Source organism: Drosophila rhopaloa, unplaced genomic scaffold (assembly GCF_018152115.1).
Source record: "Drosophila rhopaloa isolate 14029-0021.01 unplaced genomic scaffold, ASM1815211v1 contig_3, whole genome shotgun sequence".
Taxonomy (NCBI): domain Eukaryota; kingdom Metazoa; phylum Arthropoda; class Insecta; order Diptera; family Drosophilidae; genus Drosophila; species Drosophila rhopaloa.
Window position 1 is genome coordinate 14774346 of NW_025335123.1, and position 28000 is coordinate 14802345.

At 41.5% G+C, this 28000-nt stretch overlaps 2 protein-coding genes across 4 annotated transcripts; one reads left to right on the forward strand and one right to left on the reverse strand.

The window, feature by feature from the left end:
• Nucleotides 1-50: 50 nt before the first annotated feature.
• LOC108040498 lies at nucleotides 51-1742 on the reverse strand. Its single transcript, XM_017117989.1, has 2 exons — nucleotides 1672-1742; nucleotides 51-686 (listed from the first exon to the last, which is right to left on the reverse strand). The coding sequence occupies exon 2, from the start codon at nucleotides 649-651 to the stop codon at nucleotides 133-135; it is 519 nt and encodes a 172-aa protein (XP_016973478.1). The 5' UTR covers nucleotides 652-686; nucleotides 1672-1742; the 3' UTR covers nucleotides 51-132.
• LOC108040496 (trichohyalin) lies at nucleotides 1244-27999 on the forward strand. 3 transcript variants are annotated; one of them, XM_017117983.2, is made up of 7 exons: nucleotides 1244-1631; nucleotides 1697-1783; nucleotides 20291-23193; nucleotides 24176-24339; nucleotides 24399-24602; nucleotides 26937-27212; nucleotides 27272-27999. In XM_017117983.2, the coding sequence occupies exons 1-7, from the start codon at nucleotides 1416-1418 to the stop codon at nucleotides 27613-27615; spliced, it is 4194 nt and encodes a 1397-aa protein (XP_016973472.1). In that variant the 5' UTR covers nucleotides 1244-1415; the 3' UTR covers nucleotides 27616-27999. The 3 variants fall into 3 exon arrangements, with proteins under 3 accessions (XP_016973472.1, XP_016973474.1, XP_016973475.1); XM_017117985.2 differs by having other exon boundaries at nucleotides 20294-23193; XM_017117986.2 differs by lacking the exons at nucleotides 1244-1631; nucleotides 1697-1783 and adding exons at nucleotides 4570-4585; nucleotides 4655-4719.
• Nucleotide 28000: the final 1 nt, after the last annotated feature.

Here is a 28000-nt window from a genome sequence, read left to right on the forward strand (position 1 = left end):
TTATCACTTAGGCACTGACCTATAGGAATATAAGTAAATAAGTCGTCTTGTCTAGATTTCACTCAATTAATAATATATTTATTTTATATTTTATGGCAGTATACAAGTAGATTGGGTGATGCCACATCCGGCTTAGTGTTTTCCTCCCTTCTTCTTCCAGCTGTCCAGCTTGCGACGTTTCACCTGTTTCCTTAGGCTCTCCGATTCCGGATCTCCGTTGGTCGGGATCTCCGGCTCTGGATCTCCGTTGGTCGGGATCTCCGGCTCCGGATATCCGTTGGTCGGGATCTCCGGCTCCAGATCTTGATTGGTTGGGATCTCCGGCTCCGGATCTCCATTGGTTGATAACTTAGCTTCGTTGATCACAACTATCTCCATTTCTGGGTGACCGGGCAGATGGATTCGGGTCAACGGCGCGTCGTTAGCCCTTGGCTGCAGCCCAATGGAGCGCAACTGGTCAATAATCTTCTGCTCCAAGCGGCACGTGTCCTTCCAATTGGCCAGAATGGTGGGGATATCCAAATTCTTGCCGGTACATCTGCGCATGACCAGTTTGATTTCTTGTTTCTGGACATTTTCGTCCACCTTCTTGAATCGGGCTTGCATCTCAGGAGAACTGGCTACCTTATTAAACTTGGCGATATAATCCATGATTTTAATGTTAAGAGGACGTCTCGTTATCTCGGCTGCTAGTCGGAAAAGAGAGATGACATGCGAAAAGCGAAAAAAAGTAAACTTGACAGCTTTGACAAATCCGTATAACTACTGGAGTGTTGAAAATGTTGTAGTTAAAATAACACTGCTTTAAAATACATTTATCAAAGGACTTTATTACACTTTGTAAGACCAAAAATGAATCGAAATAAAAGTATACATTTATAATAGTTTTAGCGGAGTTATCAGCAAGCAATAAAGATCCTAAAAAGTTACTTAGTCAAAGTTCAAATTTTTCTGCTAATAGCTCTGCTAGGAACAAAAAAATTGTTTCAAATAAATATTTGAGATCCAGTTGTAATATATTTTTTGGAAGCTATTTCAAATAAAGCTGGCTTGTTTGCCTTTTAGAAAGGACCTCGAGCACTTTTGTTTGGTTTTGCATGGGATTAAATAATTAAATTCAAAATAATGGTGTACTTCAACTTTGAAATTTAAACTTTTTGCACTGGGTGTCGCAGCAGCCAGTTGTTTGTCGCCTTGCGTTGCGGCCAGTTGGCCTATCGCCAATCGATAACTGTGGCCAATAACAATAACAATAACAAAATCAGCTGCAGTTTGTGCCACGCAAAAAAGTATTCAAAAAAACTAAGCAAAATTCGCCCAGAATCGCCCTCCAGCTGTCCAAAAAAGAAGAGTGATCGAGCAGAAGAGCCACGCCCCCGTCCGACCCCGCCGCCCAAAAGAGCGAAGCAGCGAAGATGTCGTGGCTGAACAGCAGTCTCAGCACGCTGAAGGGCCAGCTTACCAACCTGGCCCAGGAAGTTCTGGCCGAAACGGCAGGACCCGGCGATCTGGAGTACGAGGGACATGGCCAGGAGGCCGAGCAGCAGGCCAAGACAGCGCTGCAGCTGCTGGCAGAGACGCAGGAGCAGAAGGAGCAGCTGGACAGGCGGTGCGAGGAGAAGGATCGTGAGGTAACTCTGCCCCCGGCACTTTTCAGGCTTCCCCACTCACGCGAATTCCCCTCTCCCCTTTTCAGATTGCCGCCCTGCGCCGGGAAGTGGCCAAATGCAAGCAGGAATCCAAGCCAGCGGCCGGCACCTCGTCGCCGAAGGAAACCCAGTTGGTAAGTGATGGCAGTGGTGCCACTGCTGACCTGCAGCTGGCACTCAAGCCATTTCCGGTGCTTGTGCCGGTGTTGGTGCCGGTGCCCACTCCTTCCTGGAACCATTGCACTCGAGTGTTTGACCGGCTTTATCTGCCAACCCAAACGCGATAAGCCCAGCTCTCTTTTGGCCACATATCCCTGAATTAATATTTAAACTGTGATAAGCTAGGAGCCGGCACTACTCGACTTTTATCTGCAGTTCTGTTTCTGTTTTTTACCTGATGCCACACAATATGTGTGCGACACAGAAAGAAAAATTGACACGATATGACAGGATCTGATAATATTCAAATGTACAGTAGGTGTTCATTTCCCGGCTAATTTTAATGTTGTGTAATGTATGTATGTATGACTATCCCAACAAAAACTCAGAAAGCAAGAGTTATTCAGAGCCAGTTGCCAGGTGGAGTTTCAAATAGGCAAAGAGTTTATATACATGCTTATTTTTCCGCATTCAATGTAAAGTCAAAATGATATACAAAGTGTAACGATCCATACATGTAGCTGCTTTTTTTTTCTGTGCAGCACATCCGCTAGCTGTTAGAAAACGAAATTATGAAATTTCTATTTGATTTCACATTCGGTTGTATTTGCCTGGCTGTCATAAATCCCCGGTCTCCTTTTCGATCGTCCCATATGCCTATTGACCTTATCTAGGCGAGCGGCTAACCCTATCGCTGCCCCCCATTTGACGACTGCTTGTTTAATTTACCGAATTATTTCTGATTAGGCAAGTCGCCAAAACTCAACCCTAAGTGCCTGCGATTCCCGATGACGCGGCGGGGTGGTTCGTTATGGTGTTATTCGAGGGCTCCCACACACAACTGTACTTGCGGCGAAAAAACCAATCTCCATCCCACAAAAAGCACAGAGCTCTAGTCCCAATGGATTGGCCTGTACTTAACTAAATAAAAAAACACTTTTCTAAAGCTTCCCCAAAGAATATAAGTAATATTATAAAGGAATGTATAGACTGACGTGTGATATATGGACAGCTATAGTAAATGGTCATTCCGTTTTGATTAAGTCCCAGGGGCCGGCCCAAATTAAAAATGGCGAAAAACATTGATGAATGTATAGCATTAATATTTAAAAATGTAAGACAATCAAGAACAATAGAAAAAGTTATATAGTCGCCCCATCACAATTTGTACACCCTGGCAGAAGGCATTATAATTTCAGTTTAAAGACCCATAAAGTATTTAAATTCTTGATCAGCATCTGTCTGTTTGTCAGTGTTTTTCGAGTCTGACTTTTTTTTAAAATCAGACGACTATATTCTTTAGCTGCCATAAGAAAAATCTGTTAAAAGTTGATTGTTTTCAAGAAATTAAGCATATAAATCTCTAAAATTATGGTTTTACTTGTATATCCTTTCGTATCCATCCCTTGAATGGACTATATCTTGTTGATGTCATATGTGGTATTCGCGCAGTTACCCTTCCTTGGCTTAGCTTTGTTTAGCTATGATCAGCTTAATGTGTTATTTGGTGATCACCAAGTTACAACCACACAAAATTTAATTTAGTAATCATCTCAAACTATGTACATCATATGTATGTAATTTGGAGTATAAAATTATTTTATTTGCTTTTATATTTAACAATTGCTAAATGGTTTACATCGTCTATTAACCATTTAAACTTGTTTATTTGTAATACCATGACTTATTGTAAATAATCCTCGTTTTTGTGCCTTTAAATCTCTCAGTTTAAATTGATATATTGATCTTTAAACCCTCGCACATTGTTTCTCATAATTTATATCCCGACTAGCTAATCGAAAATGTAAAAATGATTTTCTACCATATTACTAGGAACATAAATCATGCGAGAAAATTGCATCATTTAATATTTGTTGATGAAATTTATACACTTTCCTTATCGGGACAGGCGAAATCTGAGCTTTCAGCGATTTGAGAAATCGATATTGCAAATGGTTATCACTAGTTTCTCTTAGTAAACTATTTGGATCTTTTGTAGGGGACTTTCTTTTAATTTTTTTTTTTATTTAAATCGATTTCTTGGATTTTCAATGTTCGATTTTCCTTCCTCCAGTCTTACTAAATATCTCTAGTCGCTATTAATTTAATTTTTCGATCTGTTGTTTGGGATTTATAATTTTAAAGTAGTAATCCCCAAGTTGGTTTTTTTAATTTCACCCATTGATTAGTTTTTCAGTGCCGTTCCATTAATGTTGTAATATGTTTACCCCGATTTTGCCTTCTGTGTTATCCGCGGTGACTATCTCTGGTTATCTATTGGATCGATAGTTGGGTCACCATATTGTTTTGCATAATTGCGCCAGGCGGCCGGCGGTCGGTGATAAGTGTGCCCTCATCCCCATCCCCATCCCCATCTCCACCCCCATTCCATGGATGTGGCAATCTGCTCCTGCCAGCCATTATCATCCCCATTAGGCGGGCATTTGGGACATCTGGATCGCACCATGTTCGGGTTATCTTATCCGGGGCCAAGCTGGCCAGGATCGAAGGGGGTTGGTTGCTGGCTGGATCTGGGGGCCTATAAAAGTCCGGTTCACCTGCTGGCTGTCATTCATTCGGTTTCGTGTGATCGATCCACGTAGGGCCCACAAAGGCCCGCATAAAGTGTTAATTTCCACTCAGTTTTTTTTATTCCTTTTCATTCGGTGTGTTCAGTTTTGGCCTAAAAAAACCGTTAAGCTACAAAAGAAAAACGAAGTACAAAACGCGATTTGCATTTGAAAATCGTGTGAAATTTCCTAAAAAGAAGGCCAATTGTAAGGCATTTATTTTTGTTTTGTTTGTTCTTTGCATTTACTATATTTTTTTTTTTTCATTGCCGGAAGTTTCTCGACGACTGCAATTTTTTGTTCGTGTGTTCACGTGTGTACTTATTTGGTATTTATTTTGGGTGAGTTGAAACCTAGTTTTTATACATTCTCATATGCAACAGCCAGCAACGGCGAATTAGTCTAATTGCCAAATTTTAAAACGCAATGAGTTGGTGAGTAGCACTTACGGTCAGGAATTAAAAACCGAGAACCCTCGACACGAGGCAGCGAACACGCACCTGGCGTTGATAATGAGGTACAAAAAACAACAAAAATAAATAAATTAGAGTAGATATTTTAGCTAAAGTTCTCTGTTGAAGAGACAGTTTAAATAGGAAAATACGTGTGTCAGAATGTTTATGTTTCTGATTTTTGACTGCAAATTGCTGGCAGGATTTTAAGGCTTAACAAAAATGTACAGGAAAACAGGCAGTTGGTTTTAATTTTTATACAAAAGGTTCGTTTCACTAAAAATATCTTACTTGTGCCTGTTTTCTCCTAATAATTCTTATTAAGTTTACTATTAATACGAAAAAACGGGTCTGAATAAAATAGAATTTGTGAAACGTAACTTGTTTAAAATAATTAAGATACCTTTGTTTCCTGTGCACATTTTGATAAATCCAAAAATCCTGCCAGCTTTTTACAGCCAATAAATCCTACTTTTCGCTTACCATTGAAACGAGAAATCGGGGATTAGTAGGATAGAAAACCTAATAATCCTTAAAGTAACATTTATGCGTTGCCATGAAATTAATAATTAGTTATATATATATGTATATAACCTTTTAATTCAGTTTCTAAAATGTTGTTCTCTTTTTTTTTATACTTATCGCAAAGAAGGTATTATATTATATACATAAGCAAAATGTTTTGTTAAGGTAATAGTGCCTATCCATAGTATGTACTTTTAAATGTTCAAATGAAAATAGCTGCCAAAATGCTCTATTATATAACCTAAATTCGGAACTTAACTGCCATTTTTTGTTTACATTAAAAATTAAACAATACAATAGTTAAGTAAGCGAGATAAGTATTTGAAAAATATTCCGTAGCATGATCTATTATAATACCTAACACTCGAGCTTTATGTTCCCAATTTTGGGCAAAACCTGAGCACCAGATGGCGCCATTAAATGGGATTAGGCATTGACTGACTAAGGCCTACTTTTCTGTGTCTATCGCACATAAGCTTCATATATCTAATGTATTACATATATTTATGTAGATCAAATGAGCACCTTGCCATATGCATAATCATAATTATCGAACATATCATAGAACTCCCCTGATGGCGTTTATCTTGCACGGATTTCATTAGAGCGGAAATGCTGATTGGTCGCTTGGATGGCTCACTCGTTAGGGTCAGTGGGTGGTGGGATGGTAGGGTGGTGGGTTGGGATTCTAACCGGTGGGTGGGGATGGTCGGCAGGTGGTTACTCCATTTTTTGTATATATTTTTCTTTTTTATACCCGTTACTCGTAGAGTAAAAGGGTATATTGTATTCGTGCAAAAGTATGTAACAGCTAGAAGGAAGCGTTTCCGACCCTATAAAGTATATATATTCTTGATCAGGGTCACTAGCCGAGTCGATCTAGCCATGTCCGTCTGTCCGTCTGTCCGTCTGTCCGTCTGTCCGTCTGTCCGTCTGTCCGTCTGTCTGTCCGTCTGTCTGTCTGTCTGTCCGTATGAACGCTGAGATCTCGGGAACTATAAAAGCTAGAAGATTGGCATTTTGCATGTAGATTTTAGGAGTTCCTACGCAGCGCAAGTTTGTTTCAAAATGGTGCCACGCCCCCTTTAACGCCCACAATCACTTATATACGATTTTAAAAATTTAAATATTTCGGAAAAGTAAAAATGCAGTTTTATTGTGTTTATCAATACCTATCGAAATGTAGAAGAAATTTTTCAAATCGGACCATTCGTTAAAAAGTTATGCGTGATCAAAGTTTCTATCTCCATCTCCCTCGCACTCCCTTTACCTGAGTAACGGGTATCTGATAGTCGGGGCACCCGACTATAGCGTTCTCTCTTGTTTTTTTTTGGACACGTCAACCGTCAAGAGCCAGAGCGAAACCGAATCGAGTTTCATTTGATAAACGCGGTTTGTTACGCTCGGCCAAACTGTGTCAAATGTGTCCCAGCTGCACTGGTTGCTACCTCACTTCACCTGCCACTAAAAACCCCCCTCCTCGCATTCCCAATATCCGGGGGACTGTGGTCGACATTTCCCCATTTGCCACGGATCGCGATGTCTCCATATGCGATATTTAATCATTCTAAACGTTTTCATTCCTTTCTTATATGCTGTTCCAATTTGTCATGGGCTCAAATCGACTAATGAGAAAAGCTGTGTTTTTAGGTGAACCATAGCTTCCTGATTGCTAATGAGTATACTTCCTGAAAGAAACTTATATAAAAATAAATCATGAAAGTGCAAAAGTTTTCTAACTTTTCTGTTGCTTTTCAATTGATTTAAATGTTTAAATTAAAGTTTCTGCTTATTTAGCTTTAGATTACCTCTATGTGTCGTGCTGGTGATCTACATACTCTTTAGAGCCCAACGATTCACAATTTGTGGAATGTGGCACTATTCAGATTGAAATTCGAACTGAAGATGACTCTTAAAAATGATTGATTGAAAGGAACAATTTTAATTTAAAAATTTACACTGAATATACAAAATTTAGTAAGATCTTCGTAAAAGATCCTTGCAATGGAATGATCATAAAACTATTTTTGTGTTCAAAAATTCGTAAAAATCAAATCGCAAGCCTTTTACACGGTAACTCTTTGCCCATAGTTATCTGCATAAATTTCTTGTGCATGTTTTTTAATACTATATTTGATAATCGTAGTAACTATTGTTGGGACCTGCACTTATGGTCAGCGAAATCATTCAGCTATGATGATGACGATGATGATGATAATGCAATCATCAAATGGCTGCTGTCGTTGTATTTGAATTCACCAAGGTACGAACAAAAATGACAACTTTTCGTCGGAGTGCCTGGTATTTTTTGTGCAGTTGTTGTCGTCGCCCAACCGCCCAACCACCCACTATCCAACCCACCACCCACCATCACGCCCCCAGTTCCCGGCAACTGACCCACGGCCAATGAGATGTCAAACGTTGCATGTCGCTAAGTGCAGTTGCAGTTGCAGTTTAAGTTGCTGCTGCTGCTGCTGCTTTTGTTGTTGTTGCTGTCAGATGAGAGCTGCAATTATTTAATAACATTTGTTGTTGCTGATGACTGACATTGTTCGGCTGCCCGTGGGTTCCTATAAACAATCAACGAAGCGAGCGGCCAATTTTCACTAACTGCCACCGACAACTTCAACAACTCCAACAGCAGCGGCAAAACGTGGAAAATGGAAAATGAACTACAAAATACGGTTGGCTTGCATTTTCGGCACCGCAGTTGAAAATGCCCTTCCAAAAAGCTGACACTAGATATCAAAACTGAACCAACTTGTATGTACGAATCTGTAATGTAATATCTGGTTTTTTTTTGTGATAATCTTTCAAAAGAGGTATGGTTTTAACAAAAAGCTAACTTTTTGTCAGTTTTAGTTAAGGACAATTGTTTCAAGAAGTAGGCAACTTTTTTTATAAGTTTCCATTGCCGACTTACCCATTGAAACTTGCCTAAAAAAAAAGAACACCTTTTCCATCAGTTTCGATATTTTTTATTTAGCGATTGAATTTGTCAATTAAAATACCTTTAGAAAAGAGCATTGTCGTAGAAAATGAAAAGCTGGCACTTTGAAACAATGCGGGGGACCATTACAGAACTAAAATCTTGGTCCAAATCAATTTGCTGCCTGTGAATGGGGACTATAGCTTCAGCTTCAGCTTCAGCTTCCAACCCATTCTCAGTCACTTCCACTTCCATATCCACATTCACAAACCACGTCCATTTCCGTTTCCATTTAGCTTCGCGTGCTTCTAACGAGCTGCGCCAGCTTTTGAGGCCTAAATGTCGTTGTCGAGGGGCGTAGAGCCCCAAAGGGGGTCGCTATTCATTTGCCAGAGTTGCCATGGCCACCAGTGAGTTGCTCAATTTGCGTCGCGTTTAACCTTCTCATGTAATTGCATGTGTTTGGAGCCACCTCCCGAGATTTCAGTCATCAGATGCACATGCAGAACCCAGGCTCTAAGATCAGGGGCGCGTTTTGGGGGGATCCGATTGAGAGTGTAAATTAAATAGAGAAAGGGAACCCTAGAAAGGGTTGTCTTGCATATGTTAGAAATCTGGATTAAATCTCGAAGCATTTAGGGCATTTTTGTAAAATGTATTATTTATATGTTTATAAAATACTAAATTAAGCATTTTTGATTTGAATTTCTTAATGCAACTAATCATCATTTTATAATAAGTATTTCGTCGACTTTTTTAACCATTATAATTTCATTATATACATATTATTCGTCTATTGTATATTTCACATAAACATAATTATTTTTATCTTTAACTATATTTAATATCATTATCATTTGTTTTTAAGACAAAGTGAAAACTATTCTGGCTTTAAGGTATGATCGAAAATGAATCACCACCATTTGTATTATACAGAATATGTATATTAATATTATTTATATTCGAAGTCCCCGGGATTCCTGACAACGCCTGTGCCCTGCAGTTCGGTTATCGAAATTGACCAAAATGCATTTGTCACGCAAGCTCCATGTGTGCTGGCAGATTTGTGGCATTCTTTTGGCTGATTTATATCGAAGATTGACGGATTAGTGGGGCCTCCAAAGCTGCAAACGTTTCGCTTTGTTTGTGGATTGTGTTAGCCTTTTTTCTTTGGCTCAATTCACATAGCCTTCCTCTTGGCCACGTTGTCAACCGCTTGTGGCTCTAGGTCAGGTGTCTCCCTCTCTCTCCCTCTCAGACTCACAACCCCCCTTTGGCAATTACGCAGTGCCCACCCCCCACCTCCCACCCACCAACCACCAACTACCTTTAATCTGGCTGACTGGCGAACAAATGCTAATAAGCATTAAATTATGAAAAGATTTTTCGTTTGCAGGCCAGTCGGGCCGTAAATGACGAAATTTAAGCATCCATATATTTATGGCCCAGAGTTTTTGCACTGGAAAACTACTGCGGCAAAACAAAAAGGGGGGGTGGAAGGGGGCAGCTGCGTTTCGGCAATTTTATTGGCAAGTCGCGCAGTTGCATAAACACCAGTCGGCGACGACAGCAAATGGAAATATGTTAACCTGTACGCCAAGGCAGAAGCCACAAAATACAGAAAAAAAATGTATAAATTTCAAACAACAAAACTAAAAACTGCAAACTAAAAACCGACCAAAAAAAAAAGAAGAACGCCCAAATGGCCCATGGTCCATAAAAAAGCCTAACAAATTGAACGAACGTCGCGATTTCCCCGCCACTCTTGGCATTTTCCAATTAGCCATTTTCACTGCCGTGTTCTCCAACAGCCTCCAAAAAACAATGCAGAAAACTAAACTCGTTTGAAAGTCTTTCGTATATTTGAAGGTTAAGCACAGGAAGTCAAAAGTGGGTCAAAAAAAAAAATACATACAAGCGTAAAGGTTGTACACGTATTTCTAAGCTTAACTCGAAAATAAGCCCAAAAAATCTTTGGGATCAAAATGATCCAAGTATAAAACTTCTAAAACGTGCTGTGGTTTTGAATGATTAAACTAAACAGTTTCAGTGTATATTTCCAACAAAAATGTGCATTAATTTTCCCAACAAATTTGAGTTTATTTGCTCTAGCTTAAATGGAAATGGGATTTGTTTGCCTACAAGAAAATTTATTTTCCCCGTCTTCATGTTTGCCTTTTCATTTAGTTATCGTTAAACGGATCTTGGTTGTCCCAAACGAGAACAATTGCAACGAGGCTACAAATACGGGAGATACAGGTAAATGGGAAGTGAGAAGATCTCAGAGATAACAAAAAAAAAAATATTGAAACATTGCAACATAATTAATGAAGTGAAATCCAGAAATATTTTGGAATTACAATATACGGAAAGGTATACACAAAGTATATAATAAAAGAAGGAAAAGGATATATGAAGTGTGGAAAAATAGCTCAAGTAATAAAAATAAATATAAAAGCGATTCAAATAAAGGTTGACGACCGCATAGATAACTAACTAGATATCTATTAAGGGATCGTTTATCGTTGCATTTGAAATCCTGTTCGGAACTGTATCTGAATGTTCATCTGAACCCATGTATATTTGCGTCTATGCTCGAGGTGTGCATCTTTGCATCTTAAATGGAACGGTAACGAACCGTCTGTGCGACCGAATTGAAGCGCGTTATTTGAATTTGATTTCTTGTCTGAATTTTAACAGCAACGTGTTAAATGAATGCCAACACAAGAGCCGTGCCCCGAGAGCCGGCGGTTCGGTCTTCATCTTCTCTGTATCTGTATCTGAGTCTCTATCTCTGTATCTATGTCCGTTTCCATCGCATCCGTTGCCAGGTAACTAGTATCTACCCATCCAGAGATACAGATACTCGCACCTAGCCTATACCGCTCTCCAAGTGCTATGTAGTACCGCCAGCCCATTTATCTCCATTCTCCTTAACATTGCGTTCCATTCCGTTCGGATCCGTTCTTCGGCGACTTCTTCCCGATCCGATCAGATCCGATCAGATCCGATCTGCTCCAGATCGAGTTTGAGTGGCGACGTCAGAGCTCCACGTTTCGTCATTGATCCAGCCATGCATTTGGGCATCCGTATCCGCATCCGCATCCGAAATTTAGGTCTCCAAAAGTCCACATCTCCAGCTGTATCTTTCTCTATTTCCCCTTCGGTGACCGCTTTCTTTAACTTATGCACGTACCGCCTTTGTGTGCTGGTACCGTGTTTTCCACATATTGATCGAACGTGTGCAAATAAAATACAATTTAAATATTTATTATCTTTGCAGTTCGTTAGCATCTTGTATCTGTTTAAGACAGTGGTGTAGTTGTAATAGGGGACTTAACCTAGATAACATTACAGTGGTTTGGAGGTGGATAAGTAGAAGTAAAGGTTTACCAATCTGTCTCTTTTTGTGGAGATCAGAAGGATCTGTATCTTTTGACAAGCTTTCTTTAAAATTCAATTCTACCTATAAAACAAATGACTTTATAAAGGAAACATATATGTTTTAAAGTTTAGCTTAGACACTAAACTTAACTGAATGTTTTCAAATTGAAGTTATATTAATAGTAACTTATTGTACTAGTAGGTTTTAAATTCACATTCTAAGGAATTTATTAAAAACTTGAGTTTCTGTTTTTCTGCTCCCTTTTTGAAACTTACTTTTCCTATAGCACTGATCTTTGGTTTTGATAATACTAGTATTATTAGAATGTGAAACCCCCCTTTCAAGTACGTCCCTGGCTTGTCTTGGTTTGTGTGGCCTCAATTCGGAATGGGGCCTGCAACACCCCCCCACCCCCATAAGGTTCTCTAGTTTTTTTCCGCCTCTGAAAGGGGTTTTCTTGGACAAATTTCCCCGCCGTGAAAACGAGTAGTCACACAAAAACGGAAGATTAAGCTTGAAAAGTGGATGAGAAAGAATTTATTATACAATCGATTTGAACAATTGGCGCCACAGAGACGACGACTTATGAGGGGGTGAGTAAAAGGGAAGGGGGGGGACCTGAAATGGAGCCACTGTACCCAGTACGTGGGGGTACTTAACGCATGTTAACGCCGCTGTTAACTTGCACGCCCGATTGATATGGATGTGGAACAAGGAAGGCAAGTACAAGGGTCTCTCCCTTCGCCGATTCGCTTTGCATTCGCAACAGAACGAAATGCATTTGAAAAGCGCTTGTGTTCGTTAGTGTTGCCATTGCTGCCGCTGCCGCTGCCGTATTGTTGTTACAGTTGTTCTACCCCGCTATTGCTGATAAAAGAAAAGCCCCAAAACTAATTAACGCCTGCAACGTGTTTGCTGCCAGTATTATATGTACATAGGTATATGTGTGTCTTTTTTTTTTTCTTTTTTCCAAACGCTGATAGTGGCCCCAAACCAAAAAGGTGCGACAGAGATGGCCACTATGGGTATGGGTTCTAGCCGAGTGTGTGCGCCTGTGTATTTCTACCTTCATGGGTTGACTGTATTTTTATCTGCTAATTAAACACAGACGCTCGATTGCGCCAGCAACAACAAAAACAAAAGCACCAGTAATAACAGCCCGCTTAAAGTCAACGACGTGGCCATATGGAACGCTCGCTCATTCCACCAGAATCTCATATTTAGTATATGTATATTATATAGCCGAAAATACAGTCAAAAATTACTGCGGTACAATTTCTAATTGTGCTTGCACAGCAAAAAGACGAAATTACGGTTTCGTTTTTCCCCAACAACGACGGAAAATAAAAGCAAAGAAGCTCTAGATGTTATCTACATGGCACGTAATATCAATATGATAACTTATGTGGTCTTATCCTGCCATCCCTTTCTAAGCCAAACCTTTTCCGAGACTGTGTGAGTGCGTGGATATCTTGGTTATTTGCTTTCTTTTAACAACTTGCTATCTCCTAGCTCTCCCAACAGGGAAAAGGTACAAAAAGGGCCCAACACATATACAGTCCAACGTCGGTAATTGGAAAAAATTTTTAGATTTTTTAAAAACCATTCGATCTTACTTACAGCCTTTATAAGTCGAACTAGTTTCAATCGAAATACTGTAGAGAAACATACATATTTCAAATAAGAACTAGTCACACATATCTTTAAAATTCCATGAGCTTTGAGGGGCACACCCCGAGTTCAAAACCAACCGCTGACTTTAAGTTTTTGAGATAATTCTTTAAGCTAAGTTGGTGAACTTCTAATTATTCATTGAATAATTAAATTCATATTAAATAGATGCAGATGATGCAAATATCGAAACTGGGGTTTTACAAGATCGTGATAGAGTTGTTGGACTGTAGGTAAATTTGACGGGCGGTGCAGCGGTGCAACAACAGCGGCGGTAGGGGCGGCAGAGGCAGGGGCGGTACAGACGACTGGGGAGACCGGAGAGCGGAGAGCACACAGCGCTCAGCGCTGAGAACAAACAAAATGAGCAAAATAAGCAAATAAAGCCGTCTCCAGCGGTACAACAACAATAGCGACAACGACAACGACAACTACACCATCACACATACATTAACAATTCTTAAAACAACAAAAAAAAAAAAAAAAAACGAAAAATAAATAAAAACAACAACAAACGTCGCTTAATTTCAAGTTAAATAGCCGACGCGCATTATTTGAGTTTTGAAATGGAGAGCAAGTCGAAGTTGCTTGGCTACGTGTGCATATCGCTATATATCCACATATACCCGTCCGTTGTCTAGTGAGGTTATGTACGCCACGGAGCAGCTCCCATGATGGATGTCTTTCCATTTTATCCATTAACCCCGTCGGTGCTATCTCCCCACCTTGTTTCGGTCTTTATCTCTGGTTCTATACCGTTCATGTGAATCAGCGTTGTGAATCACACAGTTGAGATAAACCAGGTTCATTAAATGTCAGTCCTAATTGGCTGATATCCTTTGAGCCTCTTTTAAAACCTGAAATCTGAAAGTGAACTGCTTAAAAATGTATTAAATTCAAATTTCATTTCCTCGAATTTCACTTTGATGAATTTAACAAGCATGAGTGCTTTAATTGTAAAATCATGGTTAGTAGCCATTTATTTTTATCAAATAATGATGTCAAAGTTTTCACTTTGCCTATTACTATATTCACTTGATTGCAGTATAATTTAACAACTTCATATTTTAGGTAAATATAACCTTTCTTATTTGGTTGATTAACAAGCAATGCTTGTAGTAAGGACCACTTGCTTGTGCTGATTTTAGTACATCGACGTCCTAGAGGAACATTAAAAAAATACAAAACTAATGCAATTGCTGTAAATAAATAAATAAATAAGTGTGTATTAAAATACTGCACAACAATATTTCTGCATTCCATAGTATCATATCTTAATTCCAAATGGAAACTATAAGTGTGTCTTTGAAGACTTCTCCTTTGAAAATGTTTATATTATCTTTACGGATGCAATAAATACAAATATTCGTTTTTAAAGATTTAATGTTTATTTAACCTTACATTTTTTAACACGAAATTTGTATTAGTATTTAGTATTGTTCTTGTTTTTTTTCATTTTAAACCATATCGTTCTTTACGCCTAATGGGGAAAAAGGCTCGTCGCGTAACAAGCACTGCTTGGTGTTCTTTGGGCCACTTGTTTGTACTGATTCTAGTGCATCAACGTCCAAAAGGGGGGGATTTCTCCATATGGAGGTCAGTTGGGACCAAGCCTTTCTGCTTGGTGGAGAACAAATCCTCGCCTTACCTGTGTAAAATAAAGCTATTTTAATGCTTTATTTTGAAAATGTTTTTATATAAGTCCTCTCTTACCTTTCGCTACTTTGCGTTTCCTTCTATCATTTCAATTACTTAAATTAAATATCATTAATTTATTTATTTTTAGAGTGTGTTAGAATATATCACTTATTATTATAGTTATAATGCTTCATTTTGAAAATAGTGATCCTTTCTCGCCTTGCGCCATTTTTGCGTCTCCTTCTCTCCTCTCTCTCTCTCCCCATCTCCCTCCCTCACCGACTAAGCTTCGTGCCGGGCTTCGTGTTTTTTCTACTTCGGCTTCGGCTTCGGCTGCAGCTCCGTCGCGTGCGGTCGGCGTCGCTATTTCCCGGCGGCGCACTGCACGCAGCGATCACTCGTCGATCGGTCGCGCAGCGGATTGGACGTGCCGGTATTATCGCTCCGCTCGGCATTACCACTTCACCGCTACCGCGCCGGCTTTGCCGCCCCCTCGATACCGCCTCATCAAAAAGTTAAAAAAATATATATAACACTATCATTCCTAACGTTTAACTATTATTTTTTTTTTCTGTCACTGCTTTTGTTTTTATTGCTTAAAAAACGCGACGCGTAATCAAGTGAAAAATCAAACGGTATAACGACTCTGTATTTTTTTGAACAACTTTTTTTTTTTTTGTTTTCGCTTGTGAACAACGGAAATTACTGAATAATTGAAAAACAAAAAAAAAACTGAATTACCAAAAAAACGGAAAAAACGAGGCATAAATTCTGCCTAGCTGCCAAATCGAAACTGAAAATCGCCGCTCAGCTGACGAGTAAAAACTGTAAGTTGTTGCTAAATGTAGTTGTTGCTTGCAGTTAATAATAATGCCCATTTACTGGGGTTCAAGGGGAAGGGACGAAGTGCAAGGGGCTGCGAGAAAGAGACAGAGCTGCTAGAGAGTGACTTGGCTTAAACTTGAGTTATTCCTCGCTTTTTGCCTCATCTTTTTTCCGTTTAAGCCCGCCTTGACTTTCGACTTTTGTCGCGTCTTGACATCTCCTCTTATTAACTATGTAATTTCCTCTTCGTTTTATTGCACTGCATACACTAAATTATTATTTTTATTATATACTTATTTGCTCAACTCGAATTGCAAAACGATGGCGGAAATATGTGTGTTCTAAAGTACCTATTAAAATTAAGATTTAACATTCGAATTATGAGTTTTATGGGGAACTAAGAGTTTGTTCATTTTGGTAGTGATAAAACTTGTGCTTTATGTGTATTGTATTTCTTAATTGAAAAAATATAGTGTAAGAAAGATAGGTCTTTAAAATTGTATTTCCATAAATAATAGTTAGTGCTCTAAATGTTATATGTTAGAAAAGCCATATATTGTCCTATATAGCGTGTTCCGAAAAACCACTTGAGATTGTGTCATCAAGAGAAGAGCACGTTTTTTACAATCTTTGGTTCAGAATGATATATATTAGAGTCTGGCTAAAAGCTGCCAGACAACCGATTTGGAGTCGGAATGGGGATCGGAATTCCTCAGATAAGGATTTGAAATTTTCCACGGGCTACGTATCAAGGTGAAGCACCACCCTAATTGAGTTAGTTCTTATCGCCGTTGTTTTGGCCATCCAATAATTTGTCACTTTCGCTTATATTCCAATCAGTTAACAAATCATTTTTTCGTATAGGGAATTCTTGGGTTCTAATTTGTTTATTGTTGTAATGCAGTTTACTTCAAATTTCCACGAAGTTTACTTATAGGTTTAACTTTTTGACTATTTTTAATGGATAAATAAAGATAAATAAGAAAAATATGTACCTAATTTTTTTTTATATTAATGTTTAATAATTGTGTTTATTGTGAGATATTTGAATGTTTAATATTTAAACAAATGTTGTCGATCTTCATTGAATTCTGTTCTATTTATTATGAACAGAAATTGATATGTATGTTTATTTAGTGCGGTTTATTACCAGGCAGTCTGGGTACATGTCTCCAATCCCATTACCCATTGTTTAGTGCCCCTTTAAAGCGATTTTATGGGCACATAACGAAGAACTTAGCTCGGCATTGTTCCCAGTGATTTCTTGGACCCTTGCGAATCTCCGATTTGCTGACACAAAATTCCCGGTATCGCCAGTGTTTGAATTTCGCTGCGGAATGAAGAAAACCAAACACCAGAAATAAATCCAGCTAAACGGCCAAAAGTGGAGCACATTCTGATAAGCTCCGATTCCTATTCCGATTCCGATTCCGATTCCAATTCCGATTCGAATTCCGCATCCACCGGGTCGCGTTACGAAAACCTAGAGCAGATCAGGAGTTGGGTTAAGTACATGCTGGAATCAGATCGCTTTCGATCGGGTTGGGGTGATTCAACCAAATCCAAGAACCGTGCCTCATAAAAAAAAAAGAACACGCAGCTCTTTCCCAGCAATCGGTTAATGTTTATTTATAAACAAAATACGAAATCCCACATTCAGGAGAAAAGGGGGAACTGCGGATATCTTTTGTGGCATGGCACCGATAAGATAAGGAGCCGGGCTTTTGGAAAAGACGTCAGCGGGTGGCATGACTAAAGCGAAAGCAATCGAAATTAATATTGATCGAGCAATGCTCCACTCATTTTTGTTTATATTTTCCGATAATTGCACCATATCCGCTCTTGCCATCCACCCTTTTTCCGCTTCAATACAACTTGAACTAAGGTTTTCCTCTAACAGTCAAGATTTTCTAAGTTACAATAAGGCTGAAAAATTAAAAAGAATTTATTTGTACCAATAACATTCAGATTTGTATGGCATATTTCTTAGAAATTACTTGACTATTTTTCTTATCAAGTACATTTTAAATTCCATATTTATAGTTTTGCAGGAATTTCAATTCAAATAGCGTGTATTAAGTGTTTATTAGTTTGTTTAAAGAATGTTTATATTGAGATTATAATTTGAACACAAATTGTTTTTTTTATAAGTATTTATAAGAAATGTGAAAAAAATCAGTAGACTAAAAGTTCTAAGAAGAGTCAAATCAAAACTCCCACTCTACATATTTCTATACCCAGATAATTTTATTTAGAAACTAGGATTTGCTATCAAGTTGTTATCAAGTTTCAGCTGTATTTCTTTAATTACTCGAGTAACACATTTTGGTTTTGAGGAAATAGTTTGTGAAGTTGTTTCTAGCGAACTTCCGGTTGCTAGGCGGCCATAGCCGAACCATTCCGCACCCTACAAGAAACCTCGTCAACCCCCGAAAACCATGACAACCTGTTGCTTAACCCCTGTGACAACATTTCCATTTTATCTTATCGCAGAGGGAATTTTGGTGGGTTCGCTCGCGTTTATGGTTACTCAGTGCCATATATCTTTCCATGTACGTACAATATATGTTTGACCTGCCCATATTGCCCAAAAGTTCATGAACAGATTATATATAATATATATATCATATGTGGCACGGTTTGAAATGATCGATTGCGCTGTGGCTCCTAAGATCCCAGACCGGAGCGTGAATAATATTACCAATATTTGTTAACGAAACACAAGTGTTTTTCACACCCAAACTACATGGCAGCCATGTTGCAAGTCGTTCTCCGGTCTTTGGTCGCCGGTCTTTGGTCTTGGGTCTCCATTCTCCATTCTCCATTCTCCGCGAGCTGTTAATGTTGATAACCCAGTTTGCACAAGTGTCTTTTCGGCTTTTCGATACCCTAACCGGGCCGAGAGGGTATAATTACACACTCATGAACTGGAAACGGGAAAGCGGAATGCCGGCCGAACAAACAAACGAAGCGGTTATATATACACAAATGTCTATATGTATATTACGAGTCTGTCTGCTCTAAGATCCGAGTGTGGGAATGGTATTTCTGGCAGTTTCCCCTCAGGATTTGCTGGGTTTATCTTGAATCGTTTTATATTATTCCTTTATATTAATCCTCCTATATTAATCCAAACACTTAGTTTAGGCAGTTATTCTCGTTATTTCTTAAAGTCTTTAGTTGTACAGGTGTTATTATCCAAAATGGTAATCATTTTTGCAGTGGAAAAATAATAGACATTGTTTAAGGACTGTCATAATACATTTTAATATTTTTTGTTTGAGTTATATGTGAATTTAAAATATTTTTGTATAATATACAAAAAGTAAGCCCGCTTTTATTTAAATAGTAACAACTTAGAGCATAAATGGTTTCTTAGAAACTATTTCCGGAGTAGATAATCCCAGTTTTTATCAGTTTTTTAGTTTCCATAAGCTAATTTCATTTCAAAACGATTTCATTTATTTAAATGCCTTGCACGTTGAGCTTTGTGATTCATACCCGTAAGTACAGAGAAGTGTGCATAGACACATGCATGTCGTTTGAGCTAATTTTAATTAACTTGCCATTTTTTCAAATATTTATTTCGTGGCCCGTTTGCCGTTTGCTGCTCGTTGTTAATTTTATTTAGCCCATTTTTTTTACGGCCCTTGCCATTTTGTTGGCGCTTGCAAAAGCGGCCCCGTCATGGGTTTTATGGGGATTTCGTTGCTGGGACCTTATCGTTGGGGCCGTCGGCTTCGCAGTCGGCAGCGCAGTCGACAGCGGCAGCGGCGGCCATCTTTGCTCAACTCATCCATAAACTCATTAACGCGCGCATGTCTCACGCGCTGCCTCTGCCTCTGCCACTACCCCCTGCCCCTGCCTCTGCCTCTGCCCCTGCCTCTGCCCCTGCCCCTGCCGCTGCCACCGGTACTTGCACCTGTCGCCCCACCTGAGCCCCTCCCCCTCCTCCTCCGCCTGCCATTAGCGCCTCCTAATGCGAATTGACCTGGTTTGCCGGTGGGCCAGGCGGAGAAAGAGGAGGAGGAGGAGGCGGTGAGGGGGAGGAGGTGAGGGGGGAGGAGGTGGAGAGGAGGAGGCGGTGAGGGGGAGGAGGTGGAGAGGAGGAGGAGGAGGTGGGTGTGTGGCCAAGTGGGCGACGCATGCGCAGCAGGTGCCAGAAGATTCGGATTGGCGGCTGGGATATAATAAACTGGGTGCGAAATCCATCCATCTAACCAATCCAAACCCACTCGACTTTCAAGTACAGTTGTGTCTCATTTTGCCAAGTTATCTGAGAGCTAAAAAATGTAAATAAAAATATTCAAAGGATATACATTTCAATACCTAAATCGATGTTTAAGCTTTGAATAGTTGCGGGTAGGACTAATTCTAATTGAACTAATAAACAATTGGAATCTAAAAATATTCTATGTGGGCATAATTACAGTGACTAGTTTGATTTGATTACCTACTCTTTTTGTTTTCCATCTTTTTCTCCGCAGCAGCAGAACGAGGAGCACAATGTGGAAGACAGCTGGTGCTGGGAGCCCGATGGAGGCGATGAGAAGGGAGCCACAGCCGCCGGATCGGGCGACTCGGCCTGGAACAAGGAGTCGGGACTTGTGGACATCGCCCTGGGCGCCAATGATGTGACTCGGCTGAACAATCGCATTGCCGAGCTGGAGCGACTCAACACACAGCTAAATGCCTCGCTGGAGGAACTGGACTCGCAGCACGAGCTGGCCATGCAGGATGTGCTGGAGCACAAGACGCAGCTGGTGGGCCAGGTGGCGAATCTCAAGCAGTTGCAGGCCGATCGCCTGGTGGAGCACGAATTGGCCAGTGCCAGGCAGCAAAAGCAGTTGGATGAACTGGGCCAGGCGGCTTCAGTCGCCAAGGAGCTGCAGGAGCAACTGCAGCAAAGAGTGGAGCAGCAGGCGGCGGAACTGAAGCGCAGTGTTATGGAACTAGCTGAGATGCAGGAGCTGCTCGACAAACGTGGCCACGATAATGCCGAGCTCATCGAACGCGTTCGCCTGGCGGAAGCAGAGCGCGATAGACTGGTCAAGGATCTGGAGGAGTCGCGACAGGTCAAGGAGAAGAAAACCTCGGAGTCCTCGTCGAACAGCTCCTCCACGGGCAAGCACAGCGAGGACGAGTTTATAGTGGTGCGCCAGGCAGATGCCACGGGTTCCGGCTCCGCTTCTGGCTCGGATCCCGATCCGGATGCCGAGGTCACGGCCCCACCCTCCAAGGAGAAGCTGCGCGATCGCCTCGTCTCCCTGGAATCGCAAATCTCTGAGCTGACCCTGACCAATACACAAATGCAGGATGCCCAGCTGGAGAAGCAGCTGGCCATCAATTTGATGGGTGAACAGCTCGCGGAATTGGAGAAACGTTTGCGGCTCAGCGAGGCGGAGAAAGAGCAACTGCAGCTGGACTTGCAGCTCCGATTGCAGCAGTTGACGGTGCAAAATCAGGAGCTGAAACTCCATGCCGAGGCCGAACAAGAGGGACACGCCCAGGATCTCGAGGAGCAACTGGGCGCCCTGCGGGAGGAGAACCAACGACTGCGCCAGGAGCTGGATACCAGCATAGCGCAGGCCAAATTCCGGCAGGCCATTGCTGAGGAGAAGCAGGAGATCACGGACTTGGACGAAACGGACACGGAATATGGCGCTGGCACCTACGAACTGGACAAGCTGCGTGCTCTGCTCCAGGCGGAGGTCGAGAATCGTCTGGGTAGCTCCTATCCCCAGCAGAAACTGGAGCGTGCCTGGAGTGCGCTGACCGAACGCTGGCATCGTCTGGACATTGCGGAGCAGCGACTGGTGGACGTGCAAAACCAACAGCTAATCAGCGAGCACGAGAAGAAAACGCTCGAGGCGGACATCTCGCAGTATATCCTCCAGTGCGATGAGCTGATGAAGAACAACGAGCTGCTGCTCAACGAACTGGACAAATTCAAGCGAAACAAACTGGAGACCATCGAGGAGCATCACGAGGAGACCATCATGCAATTGGAGGCCCAGTTGGAGGAGGCCAGGCAGCATTTGGAGCTGTCTCTGTCCAGCCAAAGGCAGATGGAATCTAAGCTCAAGTCCAACCTGGAAAACACTTCGCACGAAAGCGAGTTGCTAACCAAAATGGAGCAGAAGGTACAGGAACAATTTGAGTTGCAAGAGCAGATGACGTCCGTCAAAAAGGAACTGATCGAGAAAACTAAATTGCTAGCGAGGAATGAAGAACAGCTAACGAAACTCCAGCAGCAAAACCAAGCAGATCAAGAAAAATTGTTAGAACTGTCACAGCTGCGCGAAACTTTACTCCAAAAAGAACAAGATCTACAGAGTCTAGAGGAGCAGCTAACTTCTGCTAAGCAGGAAATGGAAGAAAAGTCCATGCAGTCAAAGGTCAACCAAGATCAGCATAAAATCCAATTGGCCAAGGCCCAAAACCAGTTGCAAGCGGATCAGGAGAAGCTGAGGGAACTGCTCCAACTGCAGGACAAGTTGGAGCAGCAAAAGGAGTTGATGGAAGTGGATCAGAACCAGCAACTGACCACCATCAAAAAGGAGTTGGCCGAGACAAACAACCAACTGGATGAGTGTCAGGAGAAGCTTATCGCTCGGGAAGCTCAGCTGGCGGAGATCCAACAGCAGTTGCAAGAGATCAGCGAGGAGAAGACACAGTTACAGGAGCAACTTCAAAATAAGGAGCAGGAATCCGGCACGGACCCTGAACACGCTAACCAAATCCAAGAGCTTCGGGATCAGTTGCTAGCCCAGAATCAGGAAATAGAGAAATACCAAGCCGAGCTGGGAAAACTACAAGAAGCAGTCCAAGCCTATGAAGAACAGCTTGCGACGAAGGAAGAGCAACTTCAGGCGAAGGAATCACAGCTCCTGGCCATGGAAGAGCAACTCCAGAGCCACCAGGCTGCCGACCAAAGTCAGCACCTCCAGCAGACCATCGAGGGACTGGGCAAGGAGAAGAACGAGCTGATCAAGGCTATCCAACAGAAGCACCAGGAGAACACCCAGTACTATGCGGAGATCCAGCGCCTGCAGCCCTTCGAGCAGCAACTGAAGGATCTGGCCAAGGAGCGCGAGAAGCTGCAGGATCAGGTCGGATTCCTCAAGGAGAAGTCCGACATACTCACCACGAATCTGCTGACGGAACAGACGAACCAACGCCTGCTGCAGCAACAGCAGTCGGAATCCCAGGAGCAGCAGGCCAGCGTGCAGCGCGATCTGGAACGATTGAGGGCACATCTCCTGGAGGTGGAGGAGCTGCACACCCAGGAGTCCGTGGAGCTGCAGCGCGATCTCGAGGAGTCCCGGTCCCGTCAAGCGGTCCTCGAGCAGCAGGTGTCCAAGTCCAGTACGGCCTACACCTCAGCCAGGTAGGGCTAATTACCCCGGGGGCAGGGCGCGGGGGTCACCTTGGTTTTGGGCTGGCGGGGGCTATTCGTCACACAGGCGATAGGCGATAAGCGATAAGCGATAAGCGATCGAAGCTGGCTAATTGCATTCGCCACATGTTCCCACACGATTCCGCCGACTGCATCCCGCCGGTGAAATCGGACCATGCAAATTGCCGGCCATATTTCCGCATGCTTGGCAGCTTGTGTTATCGCCAGCTGGAAAATCAATTTCGAGTCGCTTGGATATCGTCACTAGCTGCTCTTATATAAGAGTCCTTCCCCGGTTCAGTGGAACTGCGATTGAGATATCGGCGGACACGGCTTAAAGTTTAGATTGATCGAGTATTGGGTTCTAACATTTTTGAACATTTTGTAAAAAGCTCGAAAACGGGGTTATCATATACAAAAGGGAAATAGTTTTGAGTTTAAAAAGTGAACTATTTTTTTTTGAGTGCTTCAACTTTGTCTTATTCATTCAATCAATTTAATTTGTATATTTTGAGAAACTAAAAACTAAGGTAAAGTAATGATTTAGTGACTAACAAAAATATATATAGAGAATATATTGAATGTTTTAAAGATTGAACTATAATGTTACAACATATTTACCAATTGTAGTTATTATATGAGATATTGCCATATTGTTTTCTATGCCTTACAAAATATAATAGAATTGAGCTTGGGAAAAGTGTAGGTTAAATTATAGCTTTCAAAATGAACCATCAATTTTGTATCTATTTGATGTCTATTGTGAGTAGTTTACTATTGCCAAACAATTATATAAGTTCATACGAAAATACAGATTTCCACTGAAGTTAAACTTGTACATGGGAGTAATAACTTAATCATTTTAATGCTTTAATAACTAAAATACGTAGAAAAAAGCAAAATATATATAATATATAAATATAAAATTTTTAAGTTCCATCATAATCTATTCTGTTTTTCATTTATCCCTTAGTATCCGGGCAAATCAGCAGGCGGAAACGCTCCAGGCGCAGTTCGCTCTGCTCCAACAGCAGCGGGATGAGCTGCTGGCCAAACTGGGCCAGTACGAGGATCGCGAGCTGAAGCAGCAGGCGGCGCTCACCAATCTCCAGTGTGCCTTGGAGCAGTTCCAAAATGGTAAATATCCCTATATATCATTTGCCACCGAACAGCGATTAAGACCTTATCCATTCCAGACAAAGACCACGACATCGAGATGGCCACGCAGCGCATCCGGCGCGAGATGCAGGCCCAGTTGGACCGGCAGGGTCAGCTCCAGCTGGAGATGGGTGGCCTGCAGCAGCAGCTGGCGGAGGCCAACCAGGGATTGCGGGCTGCCGCCCGGCTCTCCGACCAACTGGAGGCCGGCCAGCAGACCATCGCAGTGCTCCGGGATGAAGGTGAGTCAGCGGATCGTGGAGAGGCCACAGGGAGTTCACCCCGCTGTGTGAATCCTCCAGACTTTTATGACTAACCCAAAACCTGTTAAAGCGTAACCCGGCATTCCCGGCATGTTCGTAACCCACGGTGTTGCACCCTCAGTATTCCCAACTAAAAATCACGCATTTAAAAGACCAAACCCCCCGTCCCCAAACAAGAAACGCAAAAAAAAAAAAAAAAAAAAGGAAAAGTTTAGAAAATAATTATTATTTTTTGTTTGAGAGTGAGTGAGAGAGTATGCCAGTGAAAAAGCGAGAGTGAGTGCTAGAGGGAAAGTAAGAGTTTAAAGGAGAAAAGTGTCACCTCACACGATTCTCAAAGGTAAATATCAGCTGGTAATTCTGGGAGCTAAGCCTAAATATGAAACACTCGGAATTTCAGTTGGTATCGACTTTTTTGAATTGCATTTTATCACCAAAGCGCAAAAACCGAAACCAAACACCAAAAAAAAACTTAAGCAATATTCAATAAAAATGAAAAAAAAAAAACACACACACATAAAAAGTACCACAAAAAAAAACGAAAAATAAGAAAACCAATGAAAATACTCGTTAGATCGCACCTACGGCACGTGGCAAATAAAAACTGTATTGGCTGTTAACTGCTCACCTCACAACAGGTAAACGACTAATTTGTCCGCTTGTGTGTCCGTTAAAAGCTGTAGAAAACCCCCCCACACACCACAACAAAGTAAAGTAGTCACTTTTAATAACCCATTAATGTTGCACCACAAAACAGATAAACACACCTAGTCCAACCACAAGAAACCGATCAAAACCAGGTGCCCTAAATGTTGTGAATTAATTAGAAAATATTCTGTAAGAAACTGTGATTTGTAGCTTTAGTTATTAGTGTTGTTTAGATGTTGTGCGAAATACACACAAAACAATCAAAACCATGTCAGAAAAATACAAGGAAATTCGTAAAAAAATGTTGTTAAAAATATCTGTTAAATTACTGGAACAAAACATTTGAAATAAAAGTGTTTTTATATGTTTAAATTAAAATACTAAGAACATCGAATATTTTTTAAATCTATGTTTAATTCGATTTAAAAATAATTATTGAAGCAAAATTTTAGTACTGGATTTTGTATTTTTCTGGCTTTGTATTTTTGAAACCCGCACAATAAAGACACGTAGAATATCTAAAGCTTTAACCCCTTGTTACCCCTTCCAAAATTGTCCTTTAATTTAATCCCTTATATGTTGTTGCCCGCTGCGTTGTTGCTTAACTATTTATGTAATTTTTTACATTTATTATTTTGTTTGAGATGAATTATTTGATTATTATTTGATTTGATTATCTTATGTACAAGCTATAAAAATGAGCGTTTGAAAACACGACACCCAGACACGAGAACCTCTATAAACCGTATAAACCGTAAACCGTACCATCCGTTATCCGTAATTCGTAACCCGTAATCCGTACAAAAACAAAAAAAAAAAAAAGAAAAAAAAACCAAAAAACAAAAAAACAATACCAATTGTATCTGCAGCATTGAATAATCTCAATTTGTAAATGTGAGCGGTTTGAGCCATTTGACGCACTCACTTTGCAATTGGAGATTGCTCGAGACTGCGGCATATGCCACATTATTATGTACACACCCTATATAGCCTATATATCTGCCTATATCTACTCTGCATGTCTACATTATGCATATATCTGTATGTATCTATCCCCTATGCCTCTAAATATCGTATGGATATGCTGTCTACCTATCCTGTTGCTCTCTGTTGTTGCCCGCTAGCTGAGTTCCGAATTTGAATCTCGTTCTGAATCTGATCTGTTTCCGTCCTCGTATTTTCGTTTACCCCCCCCTCCCCAAATTTTTTTTTCTTTTGAGTTTGTTATTTTGATTTTTGATCTTTGCATTTGCATTTGGGAGAAGTCGCCTTCCCCTCGCCCCAATCGACCAACCACACAGCCAGCAGATTGAATCACTGACTGGTGAAGTCCAGTCCAGCCACCGGAGTAGAGCTATCCAATGAGCAGAGAGCCGTCATCGCCATCCCTCGCGACGTGAAGGAGCCCAAGGAGCAGCGTCTGTACGGTTGAGTATTACATCAGGTACTGGTGTGCCTTAAACTTAACAACCAGTACTTATGTCATACTACGCCGTGCACCGATCGCACTAACCGCATGCCAAAAACCAAAAAAAAAAACCCACGCGCGCGCTTCTCCCACACGGATGTGCATCCCTGATTTCACACACCACCCACATTAATAGCTTGCTGCATTGGCCATTTTGGATACTAATCCCCATCCGTATGATCCTCTTTTTTGACCAGTGGAGAGCCTGAAGGAGGCGAACGTCCAGCTGGAGCAGAGTCTCAGCAGCAGCGAGAGCAGTCAGACGGACAAGATTGACAAGAGCCTGATCAAGAGCCTGCTAATCGGGTATGTGGTCAGTGGACATGCCGGCGACAAGCAGCAGGTGCTGCGCATGATCTCCTCCGTGCTGGACTTCAATGCCCAGGAGTCGGACAAGGTGGGGCTCAACAAGCAGCAGGGCAGCTGGCTGGGCGCCATCCTGGGTGGAGGTTCTAACGCGGCGGCGGGAGCAGGTGAGCCTACATTGCAATCTTTTCTAGCTTAAAAGTATTTAACATGTTTCCATTATCAGGACCAGGATCCTCGCGTGGCAACGACAACCTGGTGCAGGCCTTTGTCCAGTTTCTGGAGCAGGAGTCGCAGCCCCAGGCGCAGGTGCAATCGCGACCCACACTGCTCAGCATGACGGGTCAAATGGAGGCGGCCACCTCCTCCACCGCCTCCACATCCTCCTCCACGCTTCCCCTGTCGACGAATGCACAAGTAGCGTCGGCGGTGACAGCGAGCTTCGAACCAGCGGCACCGGGAACACCGCCAGCGGGCGGATCACCGCAGTCCCTGGCCATGGGCTCCAATGAATTCGCACCGACACGCAACTCCAGCTCGATATTGAAGGACATTCTCAGTGACTCCTGATTGTTGTAGAAAAGTCAGATGACATACTTCACTTCCAATTTGTTTCTGTCGTCGCGTGTGTTTTTTTCAGTAATTTTAACATATTTTTATGAAATTTGTAAAAGTGCAATCGGCACCTGTATTCCCAAATGTGTGTCCCACATATATCTCGCTATATAAACATATATACCTGAACGGGTCCCCCAATAATGTACAATGTCTGTGTGTGTATATGTGCAACGCTAGCAATTTGTAAATATGTAATCTGCAATTTGAACATGTCAACAGCAGCAGGAGGATTAAAACACAATGTTTTTTCCCGCTTTGCCTGCCTGTGACACGCCTTCACAGCGGCCTTGCTAATGACTAGCCGCCAAATAATAAACAATTAAATAATACAATAAAC